Source organism: Pempheris klunzingeri, chromosome 15 (genome assembly GCF_042242105.1).
Source record: "Pempheris klunzingeri isolate RE-2024b chromosome 15, fPemKlu1.hap1, whole genome shotgun sequence".
Lineage (NCBI taxonomy): Eukaryota > Metazoa > Chordata > Actinopteri > Acropomatiformes > Pempheridae > Pempheris > Pempheris klunzingeri.
The window spans coordinates 250,813-270,000 of NC_092026.1; the positions used below are offsets into that span (position 1 = coordinate 250,813).

The 19,188-nt window shown below is 50.5% G+C and overlaps 2 protein-coding genes across 7 annotated transcripts in view; one reads left to right on the forward strand and one right to left on the reverse strand.

The window, feature by feature from the left end:
* Positions 1-200: 200 nt before the first annotated feature.
* Positions 201-12,020, reverse strand: ubtfl (upstream binding transcription factor, like). Of its 3 annotated transcripts, none has more exons than XM_070845145.1 (20): positions 11,772-12,020; positions 10,146-10,241; positions 9,827-10,002; positions 9,107-9,190; positions 8,858-9,013; positions 7,888-7,952; positions 7,648-7,768; positions 7,454-7,564; positions 7,061-7,188; positions 5,018-5,159; positions 4,899-4,940; positions 4,499-4,612; positions 4,178-4,336; positions 3,966-4,094; positions 3,345-3,424; positions 2,637-2,826; positions 2,341-2,388; positions 970-1,107; positions 770-868; positions 201-648 (listed from the first exon to the last, which is right to left on the reverse strand). In XM_070845145.1, exons 2-20 carry the CDS (start codon positions 10,201-10,203, stop codon positions 568-570), a joined length of 2,121 nt encoding a protein of 706 aa, XP_070701246.1. In that variant the 5' UTR covers positions 10,204-10,241; positions 11,772-12,020; the 3' UTR covers positions 201-567. The 3 variants fall into 3 exon arrangements, with proteins under 3 accessions (XP_070701246.1, XP_070701247.1, XP_070701245.1); XM_070845146.1 differs by having other exon boundaries at positions 770-871; positions 3,984-4,094; positions 11,772-12,017; XM_070845144.1 differs by having other exon boundaries at positions 770-871; positions 11,772-12,017.
* Positions 12,021-14,348: 2,328 nt separating this feature from the next.
* The window catches only part of tmub1 (transmembrane and ubiquitin-like domain containing 1), a 4,877-nt gene continuing 37 nt past the window's right edge, over positions 14,349-19,188 (forward strand). Inside the window, exons 1-4 of one of the 4 annotated variants that reach the window (XM_070845065.1) lie at positions 14,349-14,461; positions 14,986-15,086; positions 15,569-16,074; positions 18,464-19,188. The exon at positions 18,464-19,188 is cut by the window's right edge and continues 37 nt beyond it. In XM_070845065.1, the coding sequence (XP_070701166.1) occupies positions 15,611-16,074; positions 18,464-18,815 (816 nt within the window). In that variant the 5' untranslated portion in view covers positions 14,349-14,461; positions 14,986-15,086; positions 15,569-15,610 and the 3' untranslated portion in view covers positions 18,816-19,188. Of the gene's footprint in view, positions 14,462-14,985; positions 15,087-15,535; positions 16,075-18,463 lie in introns of all 4 variants that reach the window. The other 3 variants (XM_070845067.1, XM_070845066.1, XM_070845064.1) reach the window with 3 other exon arrangements.

Genomic DNA, 19,188 nt, shown 5'->3' on the forward strand with positions numbered 1-19,188 from the left:
AGAGTAGAAATAGAAGTTATTATTGATCTGTTATTGATTAACGTGTTCATCACTTTACTGTGAAGCTCAGTTCAGCTCGTTATCTAGAATGATCAATTGATTATCAACTATCTGCAGACTGACGTCACCTGATAAATGTTTGTTTTAGTTTTGTGGTGTCATGGTGCGTTTGTGGACAGGAGGAAATCACACACCAGAAATGAGAAAAAGTGCATTTATTTGTGAATAATTTTCTCAGGCAGGCGGCTGATTGGAGGTTTAACACTGCCCCCCCACCCAACAGTAACTAATGGCAACCACTAGGCTCCACCCCCGCCATCGCTCCAGAGGATAAAACAAACGTCTCCACCTGTCTGAGACGTCCCTCGGATAAAAACCAACAAACACCCGATAAAAAAAACAGAAACAGGGGTAACAAAACACTCCAACAGGCTCCGCCCCCTTCAGATGGAGGTGGGAGGGGCCGGTGTGATGTCACAGCTCCTCATTGGTCCACCGGGATGATTGGCATGTGAGGAGGCGTGGCCTGCACAGCCTATCCTCTCCAATGAGGTGGAGGGGGTGGAGCTAGTCAGAGTCTGAGTCACTGGATTCCTCCGAGGACGTCTGATCTTCATCGTCCTCGTCATCCTCATCCTCATCGTCGTTCTGAGGAAACAAAGTATTTTAAAAGATGTTACATCATCATTCGTCCACTAATTAACACTGCTTTGCATCTTCATTGAAACCTGAGATGTTTTTAAAGGGACATCCTGCTCAAACTCTTCACCTCATCGTCGTCGCTGTCTGTGGATCCGGACGTTTCGTCATCTTCATCAGAGTCAGATGAGTCGCTCTTTTCCTCCTCCTCGTCAGAGTCGGACATGTCCTGCTGGGAGACAGACGGACGCTTTTCGACTCAGACGGACACGCAGCTTTGAAGTGACGCAATAAACTACTTCATCTGTTGTGGGGTGTGTAGTGTGTTACCTTGGCTCGGTACGCCATCGCCCTCTTGGCCACCCCAACCGTCTGCGTCGCGGTTCTGGAACTCGCCGCTTTCCCCTTCGCCGTCACGCGGACTTTAGCTCCCGGACTGCTGCGAACCTTTGTGGTGCTGCGACGTTTCTGACGAAGAACAAAACAAACATGTTGAGCCAACGTGAAGCCAACGATGGATCGTGCTAACTCGCTAATGCCACATTAGCTTAAGGACGGCCAACGTTTCATCTCTTATCACAAAAACCTTCTTTTGTTTCAATCTTTCAAACATTCAAATTTGTTGACTCATCCTGCACTCCGATGCATATATGAATGAATATTAGTTTAGCTATGCTAACGGTAGTCCTGCTAATACTGAACGAACACAGTAGCTTAATGTAATGAAGCTGTGTGTCTGCTAACATTATGTTAGCTTGAGATCCCATATTAACTAACTGGCAGCTTAGCCTTGCTTATGCCATGCTACTGACCTTGAGTGAAGAGCTTTTGAATCATAACGTTAGCTTACGTTAGCCCTGCTAATGCAACGTCTCATTAACGTATACAGGATCAGTTTAATGTTCCTTATAGCTCCTTTTCCACCGCAGGAGCTTTTCTCATTTACCCGGGAGGTTTTTGAAAAACATCAGCGCGTTTCCACCGAAATGACCCGAGGAAAAAAAAAAAAAAAAACTTTCCCTCAACCCCAAACTTTCCCTGAAAAAAGTTCCTAGTAGCGAGGAGGAACTTTTCAGATTACCCAGAATCCTTGAGGGGCGGGGCTGTGTGCTGAAGAGCGCCAATTGGTGGAACACACTTGCAGCGTTCCGCACTTCCGTGTTTAAGCCGGTGTGGCCGCAAACTGGTTCATTTCACTTCTACAAGCTTCACTTTGTTTGTGTTTTGATCATTTGGAAAATGGAGCAAAAGAAGAGAAGCTACGAGAAGCTGACGGACGACGAGGTCCAGGCTGTTTTCAGCGTCTTTGCCGAGGAAGAAATTCAGCGGGACGACGAGTCTGTGGAAGAACAGCCGACAGGCTGGCGGAGCTAAACGAAGGACACACGCTGAAACAGATTCATGAACAGTTGAAGAAACTTCTGTAAGATTATAAGAAGCTGAAGGAAGCTGATCTGAATAAATGTTCCTGAGCTTTGAGGTCCAGGAAGTCTCTTACCAGGTAAAGAATTTCCTGGTAATAAAAGTTCCTGGACATGTTGGTGGAAAAGGAGCTAATGCTGCCATTAGCATATGGTGGGTCTCTGAGCATTATGCAAATATTTCATATTAGCAAGGCTGAACTACCAATAATCAATCACGATGAAAACAACATGACAGATGGACAGTCAACCATCAGCCCGACGGAGTCATGTGACTCACCGAGGAGGAGAACTCTTTGTAGACGGCTCGGTCCTGAGGAGACAGAGACTGACGACAAGGAGAAAACTGTCAGCTTTAACATCACTCATTCTGTCAGTTACACGTCGTGGCCTCTAGAGGGCGACACGTGACTCGTGCCTTTATTCTGATCAGCTGTTTCACCTGAAATCAGACGTTAGCATTTGACATATCGTAACAGTTTCCTCTCCGCTCAAACTAAAACAAAGCAGCCGACAACCTGACGCCATTGGCGCGGACCCCGTGTGTTTGCCGTGGTGGAGGTGGTGCACGGTTACCTTGACCCAGGCCTCCAGCTCGGCCTTGTACTCCACCTGCTGCTCCTCCACCAGCTTCTTGTACTTGTCCTTCTGCATCTGGCTCAGCTTGTGCCACCTCTTGCCGATCTCCACCATGCGCTCCTTCAGGCTGAAGTGGTTCAGCTCCCCATTGGTCAGCAGCTCCTGGGAGAACATCTGGTACCCGCTCCTATTGGAGGGACACGGCAGGGGAGGGGCTTACAACGAGGATAGACTAATCTGATTGGTTTATGTTTTTAAAGTCATTTCTCTGTTTCCTGCTTCCTGTGCAGATCTGCTGGATGTATTTAATGGAGTGTCTGTTTGTACCTGAGTGCAGACAGACGGACGGCAACTAGTCTATTTAAACCAACTAGTTAATAACGGTGTGGGAGATGAACAGAATGAACGGAGAACAGATTTCTAATCTCATGAGAAACAAGCAGTAAATTACATTTATTTGTAAACTTATAGTTCAGTTCTTTTACCCTCAGTTTTCAGTGGCAGGAACACTAAACACTAACTATTTCCAACATACACCTGGGTGGAAACACCATCTGCCGTTCTTTATATGAACCTTAACGGATTATTCAGGAAACTAAGCAGCAGATCAGCGGCTCGTCTGTCGCCGCCATCAACATCAGAAGTTCACATTGGTACCAAACCGGCTCTCAGCAGTGTCTGTCCGTTGTTCTCAGTCTGACTCACACTGGAGGTTTCTTTGGTTCTCCGTCAAATTTGGGTTTCCTGTGACCTGCGGGTGGAGCCCTCATCTCCAACAGCTCCCTCTGCAGGCCGCCGACAGTCAGGACAACAGAGAGAGGAAGAACAGCAAGTCAGTGTCCAGCGTTACAGTCAGACTACAGAGGAGGAAGTGAAGTTAGCTTAGCACAACGTGTGTCCGATCAGTTCAGTCTGTGTGCAACCAGGTCGTATCGTTAATCTGAGACCTTCCTGACGACTGATTTCTACGAAGGCCCCAGGAGGGATGGACGGGACGTCTAACGTTAGCTTAGCAACACCCAACTCCCGACGCCGGGAAACACGGGTCAACATCAGCGGGACGTTGGCTTCACGGACCTAAATATAACCAAACATGATGGCGGTCGGTCACGTTCAGTCTCTGTGGTCATGTGACTGATTTGACTGATAACCAGGATGTTGGCTCGCCGTGCGGGGCGGAGCCACAGGACGCCACCAGAGGAGCTGCTAACAGTGATCCTCTGGCAGCGACACAGAGCCGTTAGCTGAGACGAAGAGGAACAACATTTTTAGGTGTGGCTCAGCAGGTGGTGGGCGGAGTCAATGTGGGGGGCGTGGCTCACTGACCACAGGTTGGTACTGAACCTCGTAACGCTTCTGGTCCTCCGCCGCCTTTTTGATCCAAGGAATCTTCTCCTTCTTCTCCATGGACTTCCAGACGGCCTCCATCGCTGACTGGGCCTTCCTGCGGTCACTCTGCGGAGCAGGTCACATGACCAGCAGTGAGTCAAACCTGCCGTTTACATTTAACCACGAGAGCTGTAAGGAATGAAGCTCACCCTGTATTTAGCCAGGTAGTCTCCGATCACGCTGTGCTGCCACATCTCCTCGGCTGTTTTAGGCGTCTCTGGAAGCTTCGCCGTTTTCTTCCCATCCCGTCTCTCTTTCGGCTGCCCGGCAGATACCCACGGCTCTGGCTCCGCCTCCCGAGTCCGCTCCTGGGACAAAGAACACACCTCAAAGCTGTTTCATGGTGTACCTGGTGTTACCTGAACACATCCTGGTGTCTGACTGTAGGTGCCACAAACAGCCGTTACGTTTCTCTCTTCAGACTCCAGTCTGGTAAACACAAACACAGTAAAGCAGAAGAGTTTTCAGACCTTGCCAGACGGAGACTTGGCTCTATGGGGGCTGGACGCCACGCCGCCACCCAGTCTGGCCCCGCCCAGCTTCTCCTCAGTCATGACGCGGTCTCGTTCCTCCTCCGGGAGACTCTGCCAACACAACAAAACCCGTGTTTTAGGAATTAGACCAGGTCGTCTTCCCTTCAATCGACAAAGATGCAGACTTAACTCCTGATATGTGATTCGGCAAATATCTCCGATGTCTACACTGAATTACAGTTTAGTGACGTGTGCAGAAGGACCCCCACCCTCACTACGGCCCATAGTCACCTTTACAGCATGAGCCTGTCCATTGTGATGGAGGTGTTTACATGGGCCATTTTAATTCAGACTCTTAGAGGAATCACAGTTTAAAGCTGATGAGACGTCGACGTACCTCCAGAAACCTCTGCAGGTCGATGTCATACTGCTTCTTCCTCTGATGAAACACAGACAGAAACATGAAGGCAGAGCAGGACAGGTGAGTCCAGGTGAGACGTCAGAGCTGATACCGACCTGCTCGCAGCGTTTCTGAAACATGTCCTTCTCCTTCTGCGTCATCATCTTCCACTGCTTACTGCAGAGCACCATCCGCTCGGTGCTGGGGACGTCCTTCATGTTCACCATCAGCTCCGCACAGTACAGAGAGTACCCATTACTAGCCCAAAACACACCAGCGTTAGCCACCACACACCCACATCCTATTAGCTTCAGTGTAGTCTAGGATCCTGTTCCTCAGCTTCCTGGTAGTTATCGGTTTGTTAGCATCCTGTCAGCTAGTGACATTAACTCATTAGCATGCTAACTGCTTCACTAGTTAGCCTCCAGTTTATAGGCTCGTTAGCATCACGTCAGGCCAGTTATCTGCTATAAAATCCCCTAAACCGAGTCATTCACAGGTTACTGTCAGTTGGACCTCTACAGTCCAAATGTATGCCTCCCTCTTTATTTCTTCTTCTGTGGCTCCTTTGCTCCCTTCTGCCCTCCGCTGGGAGACCGTCCTGTTGTTTGTATGTTCTTGTGTACGGTTTTCTTTTCCCTTTATGAAACATGCCTGACAATCTGCTGACCTAAAAAGTGTTGTTTGAATAGTGGCCGCCGTTAGCTTAAAGTTGTAGCAATTTATGCTAACTTCTATTTTGTATGTTCATTTTATTTCCATAGATTGTGGAGTGGGAGGTTCTGCTTTTCTTTTTGAGTCCCATAAAAGGATCCCGTCTATTTTTATTTAAATAACAAGGCAGAGGCCCGCAGTGTGTCAGCCCAGTGTGTGTTAGCCCCGTGTGTGTCAGCCTCGTGTGTGTCAGCCCAGTGTGTGTTAGCCCCGTGTGTGTCAGCCTCGTGTGTGTTAGCCCAGTGTGTGTCAGCCCAGTGTGTGTCAGCCCCGTGTGTGTCAGCCCAGTGTGTGTCAGCCCCGTGTGTGTCAGCCCCGTGTGTGTTAGCCCAGTGTGTGTTAGCCTCGTGTGTGTTAGCCCAGTGTGTGTCAGCCCAGTGTGTGTCAGCCCCGTGTGTGTCAGCCCCGTGTGTGTCAGCCCAGTGTGTGTCAGCCCAGTGTGTGTCAGCCCCGTGTGTGTGTCAGCCTCGTGTGTGTTAGCCTCGTGTGTGTTAGCCCCGTGTGTGTTAGCCCCGTGTGTGTTAGCCCCGTGTGTGTCAGCCCCGTGTGTGTCAGCCCCGTGTGTGTCAGCCCAGTGTGTGTTAGCCTCGTGTGTGTTAGCCTCGTGTGTGTTAGCCCCGTGTGTGTTAGCCCCGTGTGTGTTAGCCCCGTGTGTGTTAGCCTCGTGTGTGTTAGCCCAGTGTGTGTCAGCCCAGTGTGTGTCAGCCCAGTGTGTGTTAGCCTCGTGTGTGTTAGCCCAGTGTGTGTCAGCCTCGTGTGTGTCAGCCTCGTGTGTGTTAGCCTCGTGTGTGTTAGCCCAGTGTGTGTCAGCCCAGTGTGTGTTAGCCCAGTGTGTGTTAGCCCAGTGTGTGTCAGCCCAGTGTGTGTTAGCCCAGTGTGTGTCAGCCCAGTGTGTGTTAGCCTCGTGTGTGTCAGCCTCGTGTGTGTTAGCCCAGTGTGTGTCAGCCCAGTGTGTGTTAGCCCAGTGTGTGTCAGCCCAGTGTGTGTCAGCCCAGTGTGTGTTAGCCTCGTGTGTGTTAGCCCAGTGTGTGTCAGCCTCGTGTGTGTCAGCCTCGTGTGTGTTAGCCTCGTGTGTGTTAGCCCAGTGTGTGTCAGCCCAGTGTGTGTTAGCCCAGTGTGTGTTAGCCCAGTGTGTGTCAGCCCAGTGTGTGTTAGCCCAGTGTGTGTCAGCCCAGTGTGTGTTAGCCTCGTGTGTGTCAGCCTCGTGTGTGTTAGCCCAGTGTGTGTCAGCCTCGTGTGTTAGCCCAGTGTGTGTCAGCCCAGTGTGTGTCAGCCTCGTGTGTGTCAGCCTCGTGTGTGTTAGCCTCGTGTGTGTTAGCCCAGTGTGTGTTAGCCCAGTGTGTGTCAGCCCAGTGTGTGTCAGCCCAGTGTGTGTCAGCCCAGTGTGTGTTAGCCCAGTGTGTGTCAGCCCAGTGTGTGTTAGCGTGCTGCTCTCTCAGACTCACGGTGGTGGTTTTGTCGGCCGACCGTCGAACTTGTCCTTCAGCTGTCTCTCTGCTTTGGTGAGGACGGACCGAACGTGATCGTCAGAGTTCACGTCTGGATGAGCTTCATGATACGCCCTCATGCTGCCCTGCACACGGACCACAATCCAGCGTCAGACCCTGAACCCCAACAGGTCCCTGCGGAACCTGGTCCACCCAAGACTTCAGTGAATTAATGCTCACATTTTAGTCCCAGTCAGGATGATCCTGATCCAGCATATAAATGGGTCTGAGCCCAGTGAGACCACAGAGACCTGATACAGAGACCACAGTTTGGCCACTTCAGTCTGGTGTAGTCTGGTTCAGTCTGGTCCGGTTCAGTCAGGTCCTATTCAGCACAGTCCAGTCTGGTACCTCATAGTCTTTCTGGAGCTCCAGGGCCTTGCTGATCCACTTGAGCCTCCTCTTGTCGGACAGTTGGGACCACTGTCTCCTCAGAGCCTCCTTCAGCTCCTTCTGACTCACCTGGAAACACAACACGGTGTCAACACACATGGAAACATGTTACCTGCATGCGTGTGCTCGTACATGGACTTGCGTGCTTCTACCTCGGGGTGGAGCTTCATGTAGGCCTTCTTCTCGTGGTTGTACCACAGCTGTTGAGGCGTCTTCGGTTTCTCCGGCAGGTCGGACTTCTTCCTCTCTTCTATCAGCTCTGGATGTTCCTCCCTGCAGGTCAGCTGACGTTAGCCACGCTAACACCACACGCTAACAATGCACGCTAAATGCTAACCGCAGGCTAACCAATGAGTGTGAACCAACAGTCGGCTGTTAGGAGGCGGACGTACTTGAATCGAGCCATGTTCTTCTCAAATTCCTCTTTTTCCCGCTGAAACTCTGTGATGTACTTTTGCTGCAGAAAGAAACATATTTACAGGATCACTAGCAGGTCGACAGGTGATGGTTTTTGTGTCAGACCTCCAGTCAGGCACTTCCTGTTGCTGGAGAGCTGTAATGTCCCTTAAAGAGGTCAGACTGTCTGACCACAAATAAATTAATGCTTCACTTTCTCTTGTCTGTATGTCGTTAGGATGTGTTCGATGAGCCTTAGCTAACACTGGCTAAGGTTAGCCACCTTAGCCAGTGAGACTAGAGCAGAAATTTAGACCTAGCTAACCAAATATTGTTTGATTGATGTTATTTTCTGCATGGCCATCAATCAATCAGTCAGTGTTTCTCTCTCCAGCTCCAGGTCACAGCAGTGTTTCTCTCAGACCGTTTCCATAAAGAGCAGCTCAGAGATTAGATTAGGACACAGTGGAGGAAGAACTCCCCTTTAACGGGAGGAACTCCCCTTTAACGAGGGGAACTCCCCTTTAACTGGAGGAACTCCCCTTTAACTGGAGGAACTCCCCTTTAACTGGAGGAACTCCCCTTTAACGAGATGAACCCACGAACAGAACCAGGCTCAGAGGGGGGGGGGGGGGGGCTTTCTGTCAGGGTCCATGTAGACACAGATGACTGAATACTCTGAACCAGTAACCGGTTGCTATCATATCATGTTATTCTGGCTGAGGTGATCTACTGGACCAGTTCTGGCTGAGGTGATCTACTGGACCAGTTCTGGCTGAGGTGGTCTACTGGACCAGTTCCAACACTTTTACTACCTACCAGTCACTCAGACACCAGGATGAGGACAGAGAGGATCATGGGTAGAAACAGGGGAGTGACCCTTTGATATCCAGCAGCCTTGTCCGTTAATCAGCGACAGTCAGCTGACATGTTTTCAGCCAATCAGCTGCAGAGTCTGGTCCTCACCTTCTTCTTGTCGGGCAGCTCCTTGTACTTCTTGGACAGGATCTTGGTCAGGTCCAGGTTGCTCATCTCCGGGTGGATTTTGGCGTATTTGGCTCGTTTCTCCATGAAGAAGCGGAAGTACGGAGTCAGAGGCTTTTTAGGGAAGTCTGGGTGAGTCTGTTTGGACGAGAGAGAGGAGTCAGAGGTCAGCTGGACCGTCTACAGGCATCATGAGCCTGGTTCAGTAAAGTCCGACCTGGTTAATCTCACCTTGAGTTTCTTGCCTTTGTACGGATTCTTCACGAACTCTGTGGCGTCTACGATGAGCTCCGTCATTGTTCGGTATTTACGAACCTGAAACAGAAAAACACGAGCGATCAGACCGATCAGTAATCAATGGGTCACAGGAAGCTGCTGAAATAAAACAGGAAGCAGTTAAGTCCAAACTCCAGTTCGAGTCCTGAGTGTCAGTGTCTCTGGGTCACATGACCTCAAACGGCCTCCACGTTTATTCCAGTGAATCATTCCAGTCCCACCGGGAGCGTCGGCGCCGCCACCGGCCACTCCGGTTAACCCTTCGCATCCCACCAGCAGGTAAACGTCAAGCAGGAGGCAGCAGGAAGTCAGACAGAAAAACAACAAGAGAATCTGCTTTTCAAAATAAAAGCCCCCCTGCAGACTGTCAGTGGTATATTCCAACAGCACATCAGTATTATTCTCTAATGGGGGGGGTTTCCATGACCCTGCTGCAACGTCTGTGTGTGCGTGTGTGTGTAGGTCTGTGTGTGTGTGTAGGTGTGTGTGTGTGTGTAGGTCTGTGTGTGTGTGTAGGTCTGTGTGTGTGTGTGTAGGTCTGTGTGTGTGTGTAGGTCTGTGTGTGTGTGTAGGTCTGTGTGTGTGTGTGTAGGTCTGTGTGTGTGTGTGTAGGTCTGTGTGTGTGTGTGTGTGTAGGTCTGTGTGTGTGTGTGTAGGTCTGCGTGTGTGTGTTACCTCGGTGGAGACCTTCTGCCACTTCTGCCGGCACATGTCTCCGGTGAAGCTGCCAAAACAGACCTTGTCCCAGTCGAAGTGTGACTCTGTGGTTTTGTACTTCATGGCGTCTCCGTCAGGCAGCAGAGAGCGAATCCTGTCCAGGAGGGTCAGACAGTCCTCCTGAGTCCACTCGTCTACACACACACACACACACCTGTCAGAGAAACTCAGCAGCTTTTTGGCCATCTTGAGCCTCCGTACCTACAGATAGATTGATTTAACAGGTGTTTCTATACCTGAGGGCCACGCCCCCTACCTTCAGCTGTGTGTGTGTTACCTGGCTCACTCTTGACTCTGGCGCTGGGGGCCGAGGAGACGCTGCTGCTGCCGTTCATCCTGCTGAGACTGACGGAGAGGTTCCACCCCCTCCCTCCTGTAGACACACACACACACACACACACACCATGTTCAGTTCCTTGTTCACCGTGTTTTTCCTGAGCTTTCAGCTGGACCTCATGGTCTTCATCAGCTGGAGCTGTTGTCATTGAGACAGATGTGTTGAATGACCAACATTCATGTGACCTGAATGTTTTTCATCAGGTCACTGATGGAGAGTATCCGAATACTTTTACTCCCTGAAGTACTGAGGTACACGGCTGAGGTACTGAAGTACACGCCTGAGGTACTGAAGTACTGGAGTACTGAGGTACTGAGGTACACGCCTGAGGTACTGAAGTACACGCCTGAGGTACTGAAGTACACGCCTGAGGTACTGAAGTACTGAGGTACACGCCTGAGGTACTGAGGTACACGCCTGAGGTACTGAAGTACACGCCTGAGGTACTGAAGTACACGCCTGAGGTACTGAAGTACACGCCTGAGGTACTGAGGTACACACGGTACTTGTACTTCCAGTGTGTATTTCTACTCTGGGGGGGTTTAAACCGGCGGGCAGCGTAATAATTTCATAGTCAATGATCAATCCGTGACGTCACATATCGATCACCGTGCTCAGGCGCTGAGGGGGGGGGCTCCTCCACAGTGTTTCTGAGGAAGACCATGAGACACACTGAAGACAAAGACAGTAAGTGGACCTTGAGTTGGGTGGTCACGTGACATGTTAATGAGCCGCTTTACATCACGGGGGGGGGGCTTCAGTTTGATCCGGATCAGAGACTCTGTGCCCCCCACCGCGGTCCGTCTGGACCCCCCTCTCCCCGGCGGTGCTGACAAGGTCAACCGGGGGGTTATTTCTGTACTTCCATGCAGATCTGGGGGGGGTCACCGGCTGGACTCCACAACCAAACTCCAGTCGAAAAAACGTCACTTTAAGGCAGAAGCGTTGACCGGGGGGGGGGGCAGTTAGAGTCAGGAGTTTGATGGAAACTAAAAGGTGAGAATTATTCATGTCACCGGTTCGTGGGAGAAGTGGCTGCTGAGTGTGTGTGTGTGTGTGTGTGTGGTGGGGGGGGTGGGGGGGTACAGCGGGCCGTCAGGCTCCAGCTGCCCCGGTAATGGCGCCCGTCCTCCGGCAGGAGTCACCACGTAGCTTCCGCTGGCACACAAACAGCATCGAGCCACAAGCTCCCGGGGAGCCGCTTCGGTGAAACATGAGAAAATCAAAGAAAATGAAAAGAAAGAAAAGAGCAGGAACATGTGAGGAGCTTCCGGCGGACACGTGCAGCACATTATCGCATCATTTAGCAAAACTGCTAAAATGAGAAAATCCGTCGACATTTGTGTGTTTGGTGCAAAATGGTGATTAAAGCGGCTCGTGTTTGTCGGCTGGCGGTTATTTAGCGGCCCGACGGCCCGTTTCTCCGGTTCGGCGGAGAGCGGGCTGGATGACGAGCTGCTGCCCCAGAAGCCTTCACTGCGAAGCCGCCATGAATGTTCTGGTGACTCGGGGACAAACGACCAGAAAACCCCAGAAATCTGTTTAAAATCACACCTAAGTACTTACCTCGAGGTCGAGACAGTAACCCGGGTTGACACCGCACACCACGGTGGTCGTTTGGATTATTTTGGGACTTTCAAAGTGTGTTTTTTCCAGCCGTAAACCCCGGGGAGTCAGGTCGAAACGAATCCGACAAAAGGAGCGTCTAGTCCGGTATGAAACTCCGCCCAGCGCCGCAGGGGGAGGAACTCCGGGGGAAAACATGAGGACAAAGGCGGAGGATGAAACCAGAGACAGCGGCTAAAACACCAGCCAAAGCCGCTGAAAAACTACCTGACACGTAAAGTTATCTCTTCATTTGTGTGTTTTTCACAACCATTCAGACGGTTTTTACTAAAGTTGACCTGCGACAGCGTCCGTCCCTGTAAATCTACCCTCCTGACTGGAACCTGGTCCGGGTCCAGATGCTGAGCCGACGGGGAGACAGAGGACTGGGGCCCGGGGACCCGACGGCCAGCCGCCGACAGAGATGCGTCCGGGGGGACGGGAGGAGAGCGGCTGCTCCGGGTGGAAGAACCGAAGTGTGCAGAAAGTCGTCAGGTCTGCCGGCTGCCTGCGCCTCCTCCTCGGCCTCCTCCCGCCTGTCGCGGTGCTAATCAGCGGCTCGGAGACGGAGAGCAACCTGCGCCCTGCAGGACCGCAGCCCGCATCCACATGGCAGCCTGCCCGCCGACAACACACTGCCTGCCGGGTGTGACCTCCTGACTCACCGGCCCCCTCCCACAGAGAGGGCCGATCACTGATCAACCAAACCAATCCACCAATCAATCAATTATTCAATCCAGATATCTATTCCACACACCTGTCTCTCCACAGGTGTGTGTGTGTGTGCGTGTGTGTCGACCGGGTTGATTTCATAAATGAAGTTTAGAAATAAAAATACATTTTCTGTAGAATATAAAAGAACAAACATTTTATTTTATGAACCGAATTAACCTAAAAAAATGTTTGTGTGTGTGTCTCAAGTGTATCATGTGTGTATCCTGTGTGTGTATCATGTGTGTATCAAGTGTGTGTGTACAGAGCTGTGATTGGTTGATGAACTAATGACAGCAGTCAAGCTGATCTTCCTCAGATATTTGTTGTTGATGGTGCTGATGGTGGATCCAACCCAGCTGTGGCCCAGCTGTGGCCCACAGAGTGGAAACAAACTGATTCTCAGGTCAGACTTTATAGTAAAACATGAAAACAAAAACTATTTTCCAGCATTTTAACATCAGTTTAATTGTGTTCTTCCTCCTCCTCCTCCTCCTCAATGATTTAAAGCTTGTTAATCTGACCTGGTCTCTGGAAGGTGTGGTTGATTCTTCTCGTCCAATCAGGTTTGCTCCCCGTCCTTGGTCGTCTGTCTCTGGCTGTCCTCAGCAGAAATGTTCAGGCATGGAGCTCTCTGATTGGACCGTTCCTACAGCAATGCTCTCTGGGACTTGTAGTTGGCCTCTCTAACATGGTCAGAATCAATGGTCAAACTTTAGCAACCACCTCAGGTGTGAGCAGGTGTGTGCAGGTGTGAACAGGCAGACTGGGGACTCAGTCAGTCCACTTCAGAGATGTGAGGGACCTGCTGAGAAGGAAACGTGTCAGAGAACCATCAGGACCAAACTGACTGACTCGGCCTGAGCGTTCAGCTGAGCCTCGGTTGAGCTCCTGGGGGTCAGCAGACCGTCACAGGAAGCTGATGACGCTGCAAGACTTTTCCAAAGCTCTCAAGGATCTGACTAATTCCATGACTCTTCCAGGCCTGGAAAACAAGGCTTTGAAATTCCCAGACTGTCCCAGACACGGGGAACACGCCTCTCCTCTCAGGCGGACCCTCAATTTGTCCTGAGGAGAACCTGAGGAGAACCTGAGGAGAAGTGGTGCATTCAGGGACCTGCCGCCGAGACGGAAGCTGACTGGTGTGGTCCTCAGAGTGTCTCTCCTCCTCAGTCCTACAATGTTGTAATCCGTGTTTATTACGGCAAATACCGATGGATGATGATGATTCTGGTTTATTTAATAAGGATTCAGAACATATCAGAACTTCAGCATTAATGGAATTAAAAATAGTTTGGCTAGTAAAGGACCAGTTCATAAATGTTTCTAAATGTTAATTGTGGTGTCCCCCATGATTCTGTACTGGGCCCACAGCTCCTCCTTACAGAGACATGACAGTATTTTAATGTGTTAGTAACCTCACCCCTTGGTCTGAGGTGGATAAATTCACTGACGGATGAAGTCATGTAGACTTTGTACCTGAAAGCGTCTCAGCTGGTATTATTTCAACCGGACACAAGTGACTTTTCTTTAATCTCTTAATTTAATAAAGTGAATTCAACACTAACCCCCTTCAAGCCCCGTTATTATTAAGTCATTCTTTATTTTCTAATGTTATCGATTGTTAGAGTGTTTCTGTGCTCACATTTTCCTCCACATCAATAAAGTTATAAAGTTTGATTTATTACAGGTTGCATGATGACATCGTCGTGTGCCAGCCGGTCGGAGTGGTCAGGTACCTGAGGCGGCAGGACAAACCACCTCCAGCTGAGCATCATAACCAGCAGGAGGCCGCAGAGTGCCGCTGCAGCGTCACTTCCGTGGCACCACAGAAGAAGACTGAGCAACAGAAGCCGGAAGTGTGGAGCAGCAGTGAGGAGAGATTAGCCCGGTTAGCCCGTAGGCTAACGCGCTCTGATATGAGGTTTCTGGGCTGAACAGTAAGTGTGATGTGGTCCCGTTTACCTGCTCTCTCTGCGACACCGGCTCTCTACGGTCACTGAGCACGTGACTGACCGTGACGGCCGTTAGCATGTAGCTTAGCTAACTCCCTCCCCGACTGTTAGCGGTTAGCTCAGAGTTTTAGCACGACGTTGATGTGGGTGCAGTCAGAAAACAGCAGGCTCCGACTGGGGGCAGGTAGAGTGGAGCTGCTGCAGCTAACACAGCTACACCTGTCCGCCCCACACCTGTACAGGTCTGGAACCTCTGAAACCTCCACCATTGTGATAAAAGCAGCTGAAACAAACTAACAAACCAGGTCCAGATCAGTTAGCAGATGATCAATAATCACTTCCGGCTGATGGAGTGGCGTCATGGCTCATCAATTAATCAATAAAAGTCAAAGTCTTAGCTGTGTGGGCTCGCCTGTCAAACGTTTCATTTATTAATGATCAGTTATTATTGATCACTTATTACTGGTCAGTAATTATTGATTATTGCTGATCAGGTGTGTTTCCTACAGCAGAGCCCGCTCAGGTGTGGACCCCCCCAGACTGATCCTCCAGGTGACCTACACAGCATGCTGACTCTTCACATTAATACCGACTGATTATTGATGAACAGGTGAGCTGTTGGGGTCGAAGCAGGACACACAGACGGCACTCCTCTGTTCCAGACACAAGTTATAAAACCAAACGGTCCACCAGGAACATAATTAGTCAGTCATTAAGAGTTCACGGGGGGGTCAGTGGAGTCAGGACTCAGGTTCAGGTCTGGACTCACCTGTCCGCAACAATCCGATGCTGTTTAAGCTTCGTCTCGGTGCCTCAGTGGAGGTTTGCTGACTGTGTGTGTGTGAGTGAGAACCAGATCACCGTTGAACAGACTTGTTTTAAAGTGACAGGAAGTGATGCGTGTGTGACATCATCACGCTGCAGTTTGAAATGTTTTTCTGAAGACTTTCAGTTTACCTGAAATGCAGTGCATTGTGGGAAAAGTGACTGTACTTCGCCTGTGGTCTGATGACATGACTCTGACCTCATCGGGCTTCAGGTGGAGTGACCCTCTGTCAGGTGTTGGTGCTAAGCTCCGCCCCCTGTGTGCAGGTGTGTGACGTGTGTTGACCTCAGCGGGCGTTGCCATTGGCGATGGCTCTGATTGAAGGCGTAGGCGACGAGGTGACGCTGCTGTTCGGCTCCCTGCTGCTCCTCGCGGTGCTGCTGCTCGCCTGGATCTCCACCCGCACCTCTGAGCCCCCAGAACACCTGTTTGCCTCTGCCACAGGCCCCGCCCCTTCACTGAGGACCGGCCCCGCCCACCAGGATGCATCTCCCTCCTCCACCAACACCACCTCTTCATCCTCCTCCTCCTCCACTCCCTCCAGCTCTGTGACAGAAGCTCCGCCCACAAACACCTCCACCCAGGGGGAGAAAGAGGAGGGGCAGGGGGGGGGGGCAGGAGGAGATGATGTGAGGAGTCAAGGAGGAGGAGGAGGAGGAGGAGGAGAGCCTTCGTCCTCTCAGAGGAACATGGTGGTCAGACTGAAGTTTCTGAATGACACCGAGAGAACAGCTCAGGTCAAACCACAGGACACCATCGGATACATCAAACGGTAAACTACTACTGCTGCTAGTACTACTACTGCTGCTAGTACTACTACTGCTGCTACTACTGCTGCTAGTACTGCTGCTAGTACTGCTGCTAGTACTACTACTGCTGCTAGTACTACTACTGCTGCTACTACTGCTGCTAGTACTGCTGCTAGTACTACTACTGCTGCTAGTACTACTACTGCTGCTACTACTGCTGCTAGTATTACTACTGCTGCTAGTACTACTACTGCTGCTAGTACTGCTGCTAGTACTACTACTGCTGCTACTACTGCTGCTAGTACTGCTGCTAGTACTGCTGCTAGTACTGCTGCTAGTACTACTACTGCTGCTACTACTGCTGCTAGTATTACTACTGCTGCTAGTACTACTACTGCTGCTAGTATTACTACTGCTGCTACTACTGCTGCTAGTATTACTACTGCTGCTAGTACTACTACTGCTGCTAGTACTGCTGCTAGTACTACTACTGCTACTACTGCTGCTACTACTGCTGCTAGTACTGCTGCTAGTACTACTACTGCTACTACTGCTGCTAGTACTGCTGCTAGTACTACTACTGCTGCTACTACTGCTGCTAGTATTACTACTACTGCTGCTACTACTGCTGCTAGTACTACTACTGCTGCTAGTACTACTGCCAGTACTACTACTGCTGCTAGTACTGCTGCTAGTACTACTACTGCTGCTAGTATTACTACTGCTGCTACTACTGCTGCTAGTACTACTACTACTGACTACTACTGCTGCTAGTACTGCTGCTAGTACTGCTACTGCTGCTAGTACTACTACTACTGACTACTACTGCTGCTAGTACTGCTGCTAGTACTGCTACTGCTGCTAGTACTACTACTGCTGCTACTACTGCTGCTAGTATTACTACTACTGCTGCTACTACTGCTGCTAGTACTACTACTGCTGCTAGTACTACTGCTAGTACTACTACTGCTGCTAGTATTACTACTGCTGCTACTACTGCTGCTAGTATTACTACTGCTGCTAGTACTACTACTGCTGCTAGTACTGCTGCTAGTACTACTACTGCTACTACTGCTGCTAGTACTGCTGCTAGTACTACTACTGCTGCTAGTATTACTACTACTGCTGCTACTACTGCTGCTAGTACTACTACTGCTGCTAGTACTACTACTGCTGCTAGTACTACTACTGCTGCTGCTACTACTGCTGCTAGTATTACTACTACTGCTGCTAGTACTACTACTGCTGCTACTACTGCTGCTAGTACTACTACTGCTGCTAGTACTACTGCTAGTACTACTACTGCTGCTAGTACTGCTGCTAGTACTACTACTGCTGCTACTACTGCTGCTAGTATTACTACTACTGCTGCTACTACTGCTGCTAGTACTACTACTGCTGCTAGTACTACTGCTAGTACTACTACTGCTGCTAGTACTGCTGCTAGTACTACTACTGCTGCTAGTATTACTACTGCTGCTACTACTGCTGCTAGTACTACTACTACTGACTACTACTGCTGCTACTACTGCTGCTAGTACTGCTGCTAGTACTGCTACTAGTAAATGGTAAATGTATAGCATGTATGTATGTATAGCACCTTTCTAGTTATTTCAACTACATGACATCCTCATCCACCCATCATTCATACAGGAGGGATCTAATTAGACTGTTCTTTCATACTCATTCACACACTGAAGCTGCTTCAGGAGCCAGTTGGGGTTCAGTGTCTTGCCCAAGGACACTTCGATATGTTGACCCATAGGAGCTGGGGATCGAACCCCCGACCTTCTGATTGAGGGACGACCCACTCTACCACTGAGCCACAGCTGCCCTAGTGCTGCTGCTGCTACTACTACTGCGAGTACTGCTGCTAGTACTACTGCTAGTACTGCTGCTAGTACTACTGCTAGTACTGCTGCTGCTAGTACTACTGCTAGTACTGCTGCTAGTACTACTGCTAGTACTGCTGCTGCTAGTACTGCTGCTGCTAGTACTACTGCGAGTACTGCTGCGAGTACTACTGCTAGTACTGCTGCTAGTACTGCTGCTGCTAGTACTGCTGCTGCTAGTACTGCTGCTGCTAGTACTACTGCTAGTACTGCTGCTGCTAGTACTGCTGCTGCTAGTACTACTGCGAGTACTGCTGCTAGTACTACTGCTAGTACTGCTGCTGCTAGTACTGCTGCTGCTAGTACTACTGCTAGTACTACTGCTAGTACTACTGCTAGTACTGCTGCTAGTACTGCTGCTGCTAGTACTGCTGCTAGTACTGCTGCTGCTAGTACTGCTGCTGCTGCTGCTGCTGCTAGTACTACTAGTGTTAGTACTACACCATTAGATACATCAAATGGTAAACTAGTACTGCTGCTGCCTGGTTGTGGTTCTGACCTTTGACCTGTGCCCTTTCAGGACCTACTTTGCGGGTCAGGAGCAGCAGGTCCGGCTCATCTATCAGGGTCAGCTGCTGCAGGACGACGCTCAGACTCTGGCCTCTCTGAACCTGGTCCATAACTGCGTCCTGCACTGTCACATCTCTCAGCACGCGGGCCGCGGCGCCGCAGGGGGGCCGCGGCCCGCCGACCAGGTGCAGGTGGCTCTGAACGTGGGAAGCCTGATGGTTCCTCTGCTGGTCCTCATGCTGTCCGTGCTCTGGTACTGTCAGATCCAGTACCGGCAGTTCTTCACCGCCCCGGCCACCGCCTCGCTGGTCGGAGTCACCATCTTCCTCAGCCTGGTGGCCTTCGGAGTCTACCGCCGCTAGCTGCTCTCTGATTGGCTGCTGCCTCCTTCTGTGCAGTGATGTCAGCAGCCAGGGCGGAGCTCTCTCCGTGACCTCTGACCGCCAAGCCGGCCGGGACGCCATAGCGGCGGGACGAGACAGATGCTGATAGTTAATGTTTGTTTTCTGTTGCCATGGAGACGCTGAGTGTAGAGGACTTTAATCGTTTTAGATCCCATTAATGTTCATCATCATCATCATCGTGCCTCTTTTACTTCCTGGTTTCTCTGCTGACTGTAGACTGGACCTGTCTGTCTGTCTCTACCTGTCTGTCTGTCTGTCTGTCTGTCTGTCTCTACCTGTCTGTCTGTCTGTCTGTCTGTCTGTCTGTCTGTCTGTCTCTACCTGTCTGCAG

Bases quoted from the DNA above. Each gene is read 5' to 3' on its own strand.
- ubtfl (XM_070845144.1), bottom strand. From the start codon at position 10,203: ATGAACGGCAGCAGCAGCGTCTCCTCGGCCCCCAGCGCCAGAGTCAAG. The intron at 10,003-10,145 runs GTAACACACACA...GTGTGTGTGTAG, and splicing joins CAGAGTCAAGAGTGAGCCAG to ACGAGTGGACTCAGGAGGAC. The intron at 4,613-4,898 runs GTACGTCGACGT...TTGTGTTGGCAG, and splicing joins ACCTGCAGAGGTTTCTGGAG to AGTCTCCCGGAGGAGGAACG.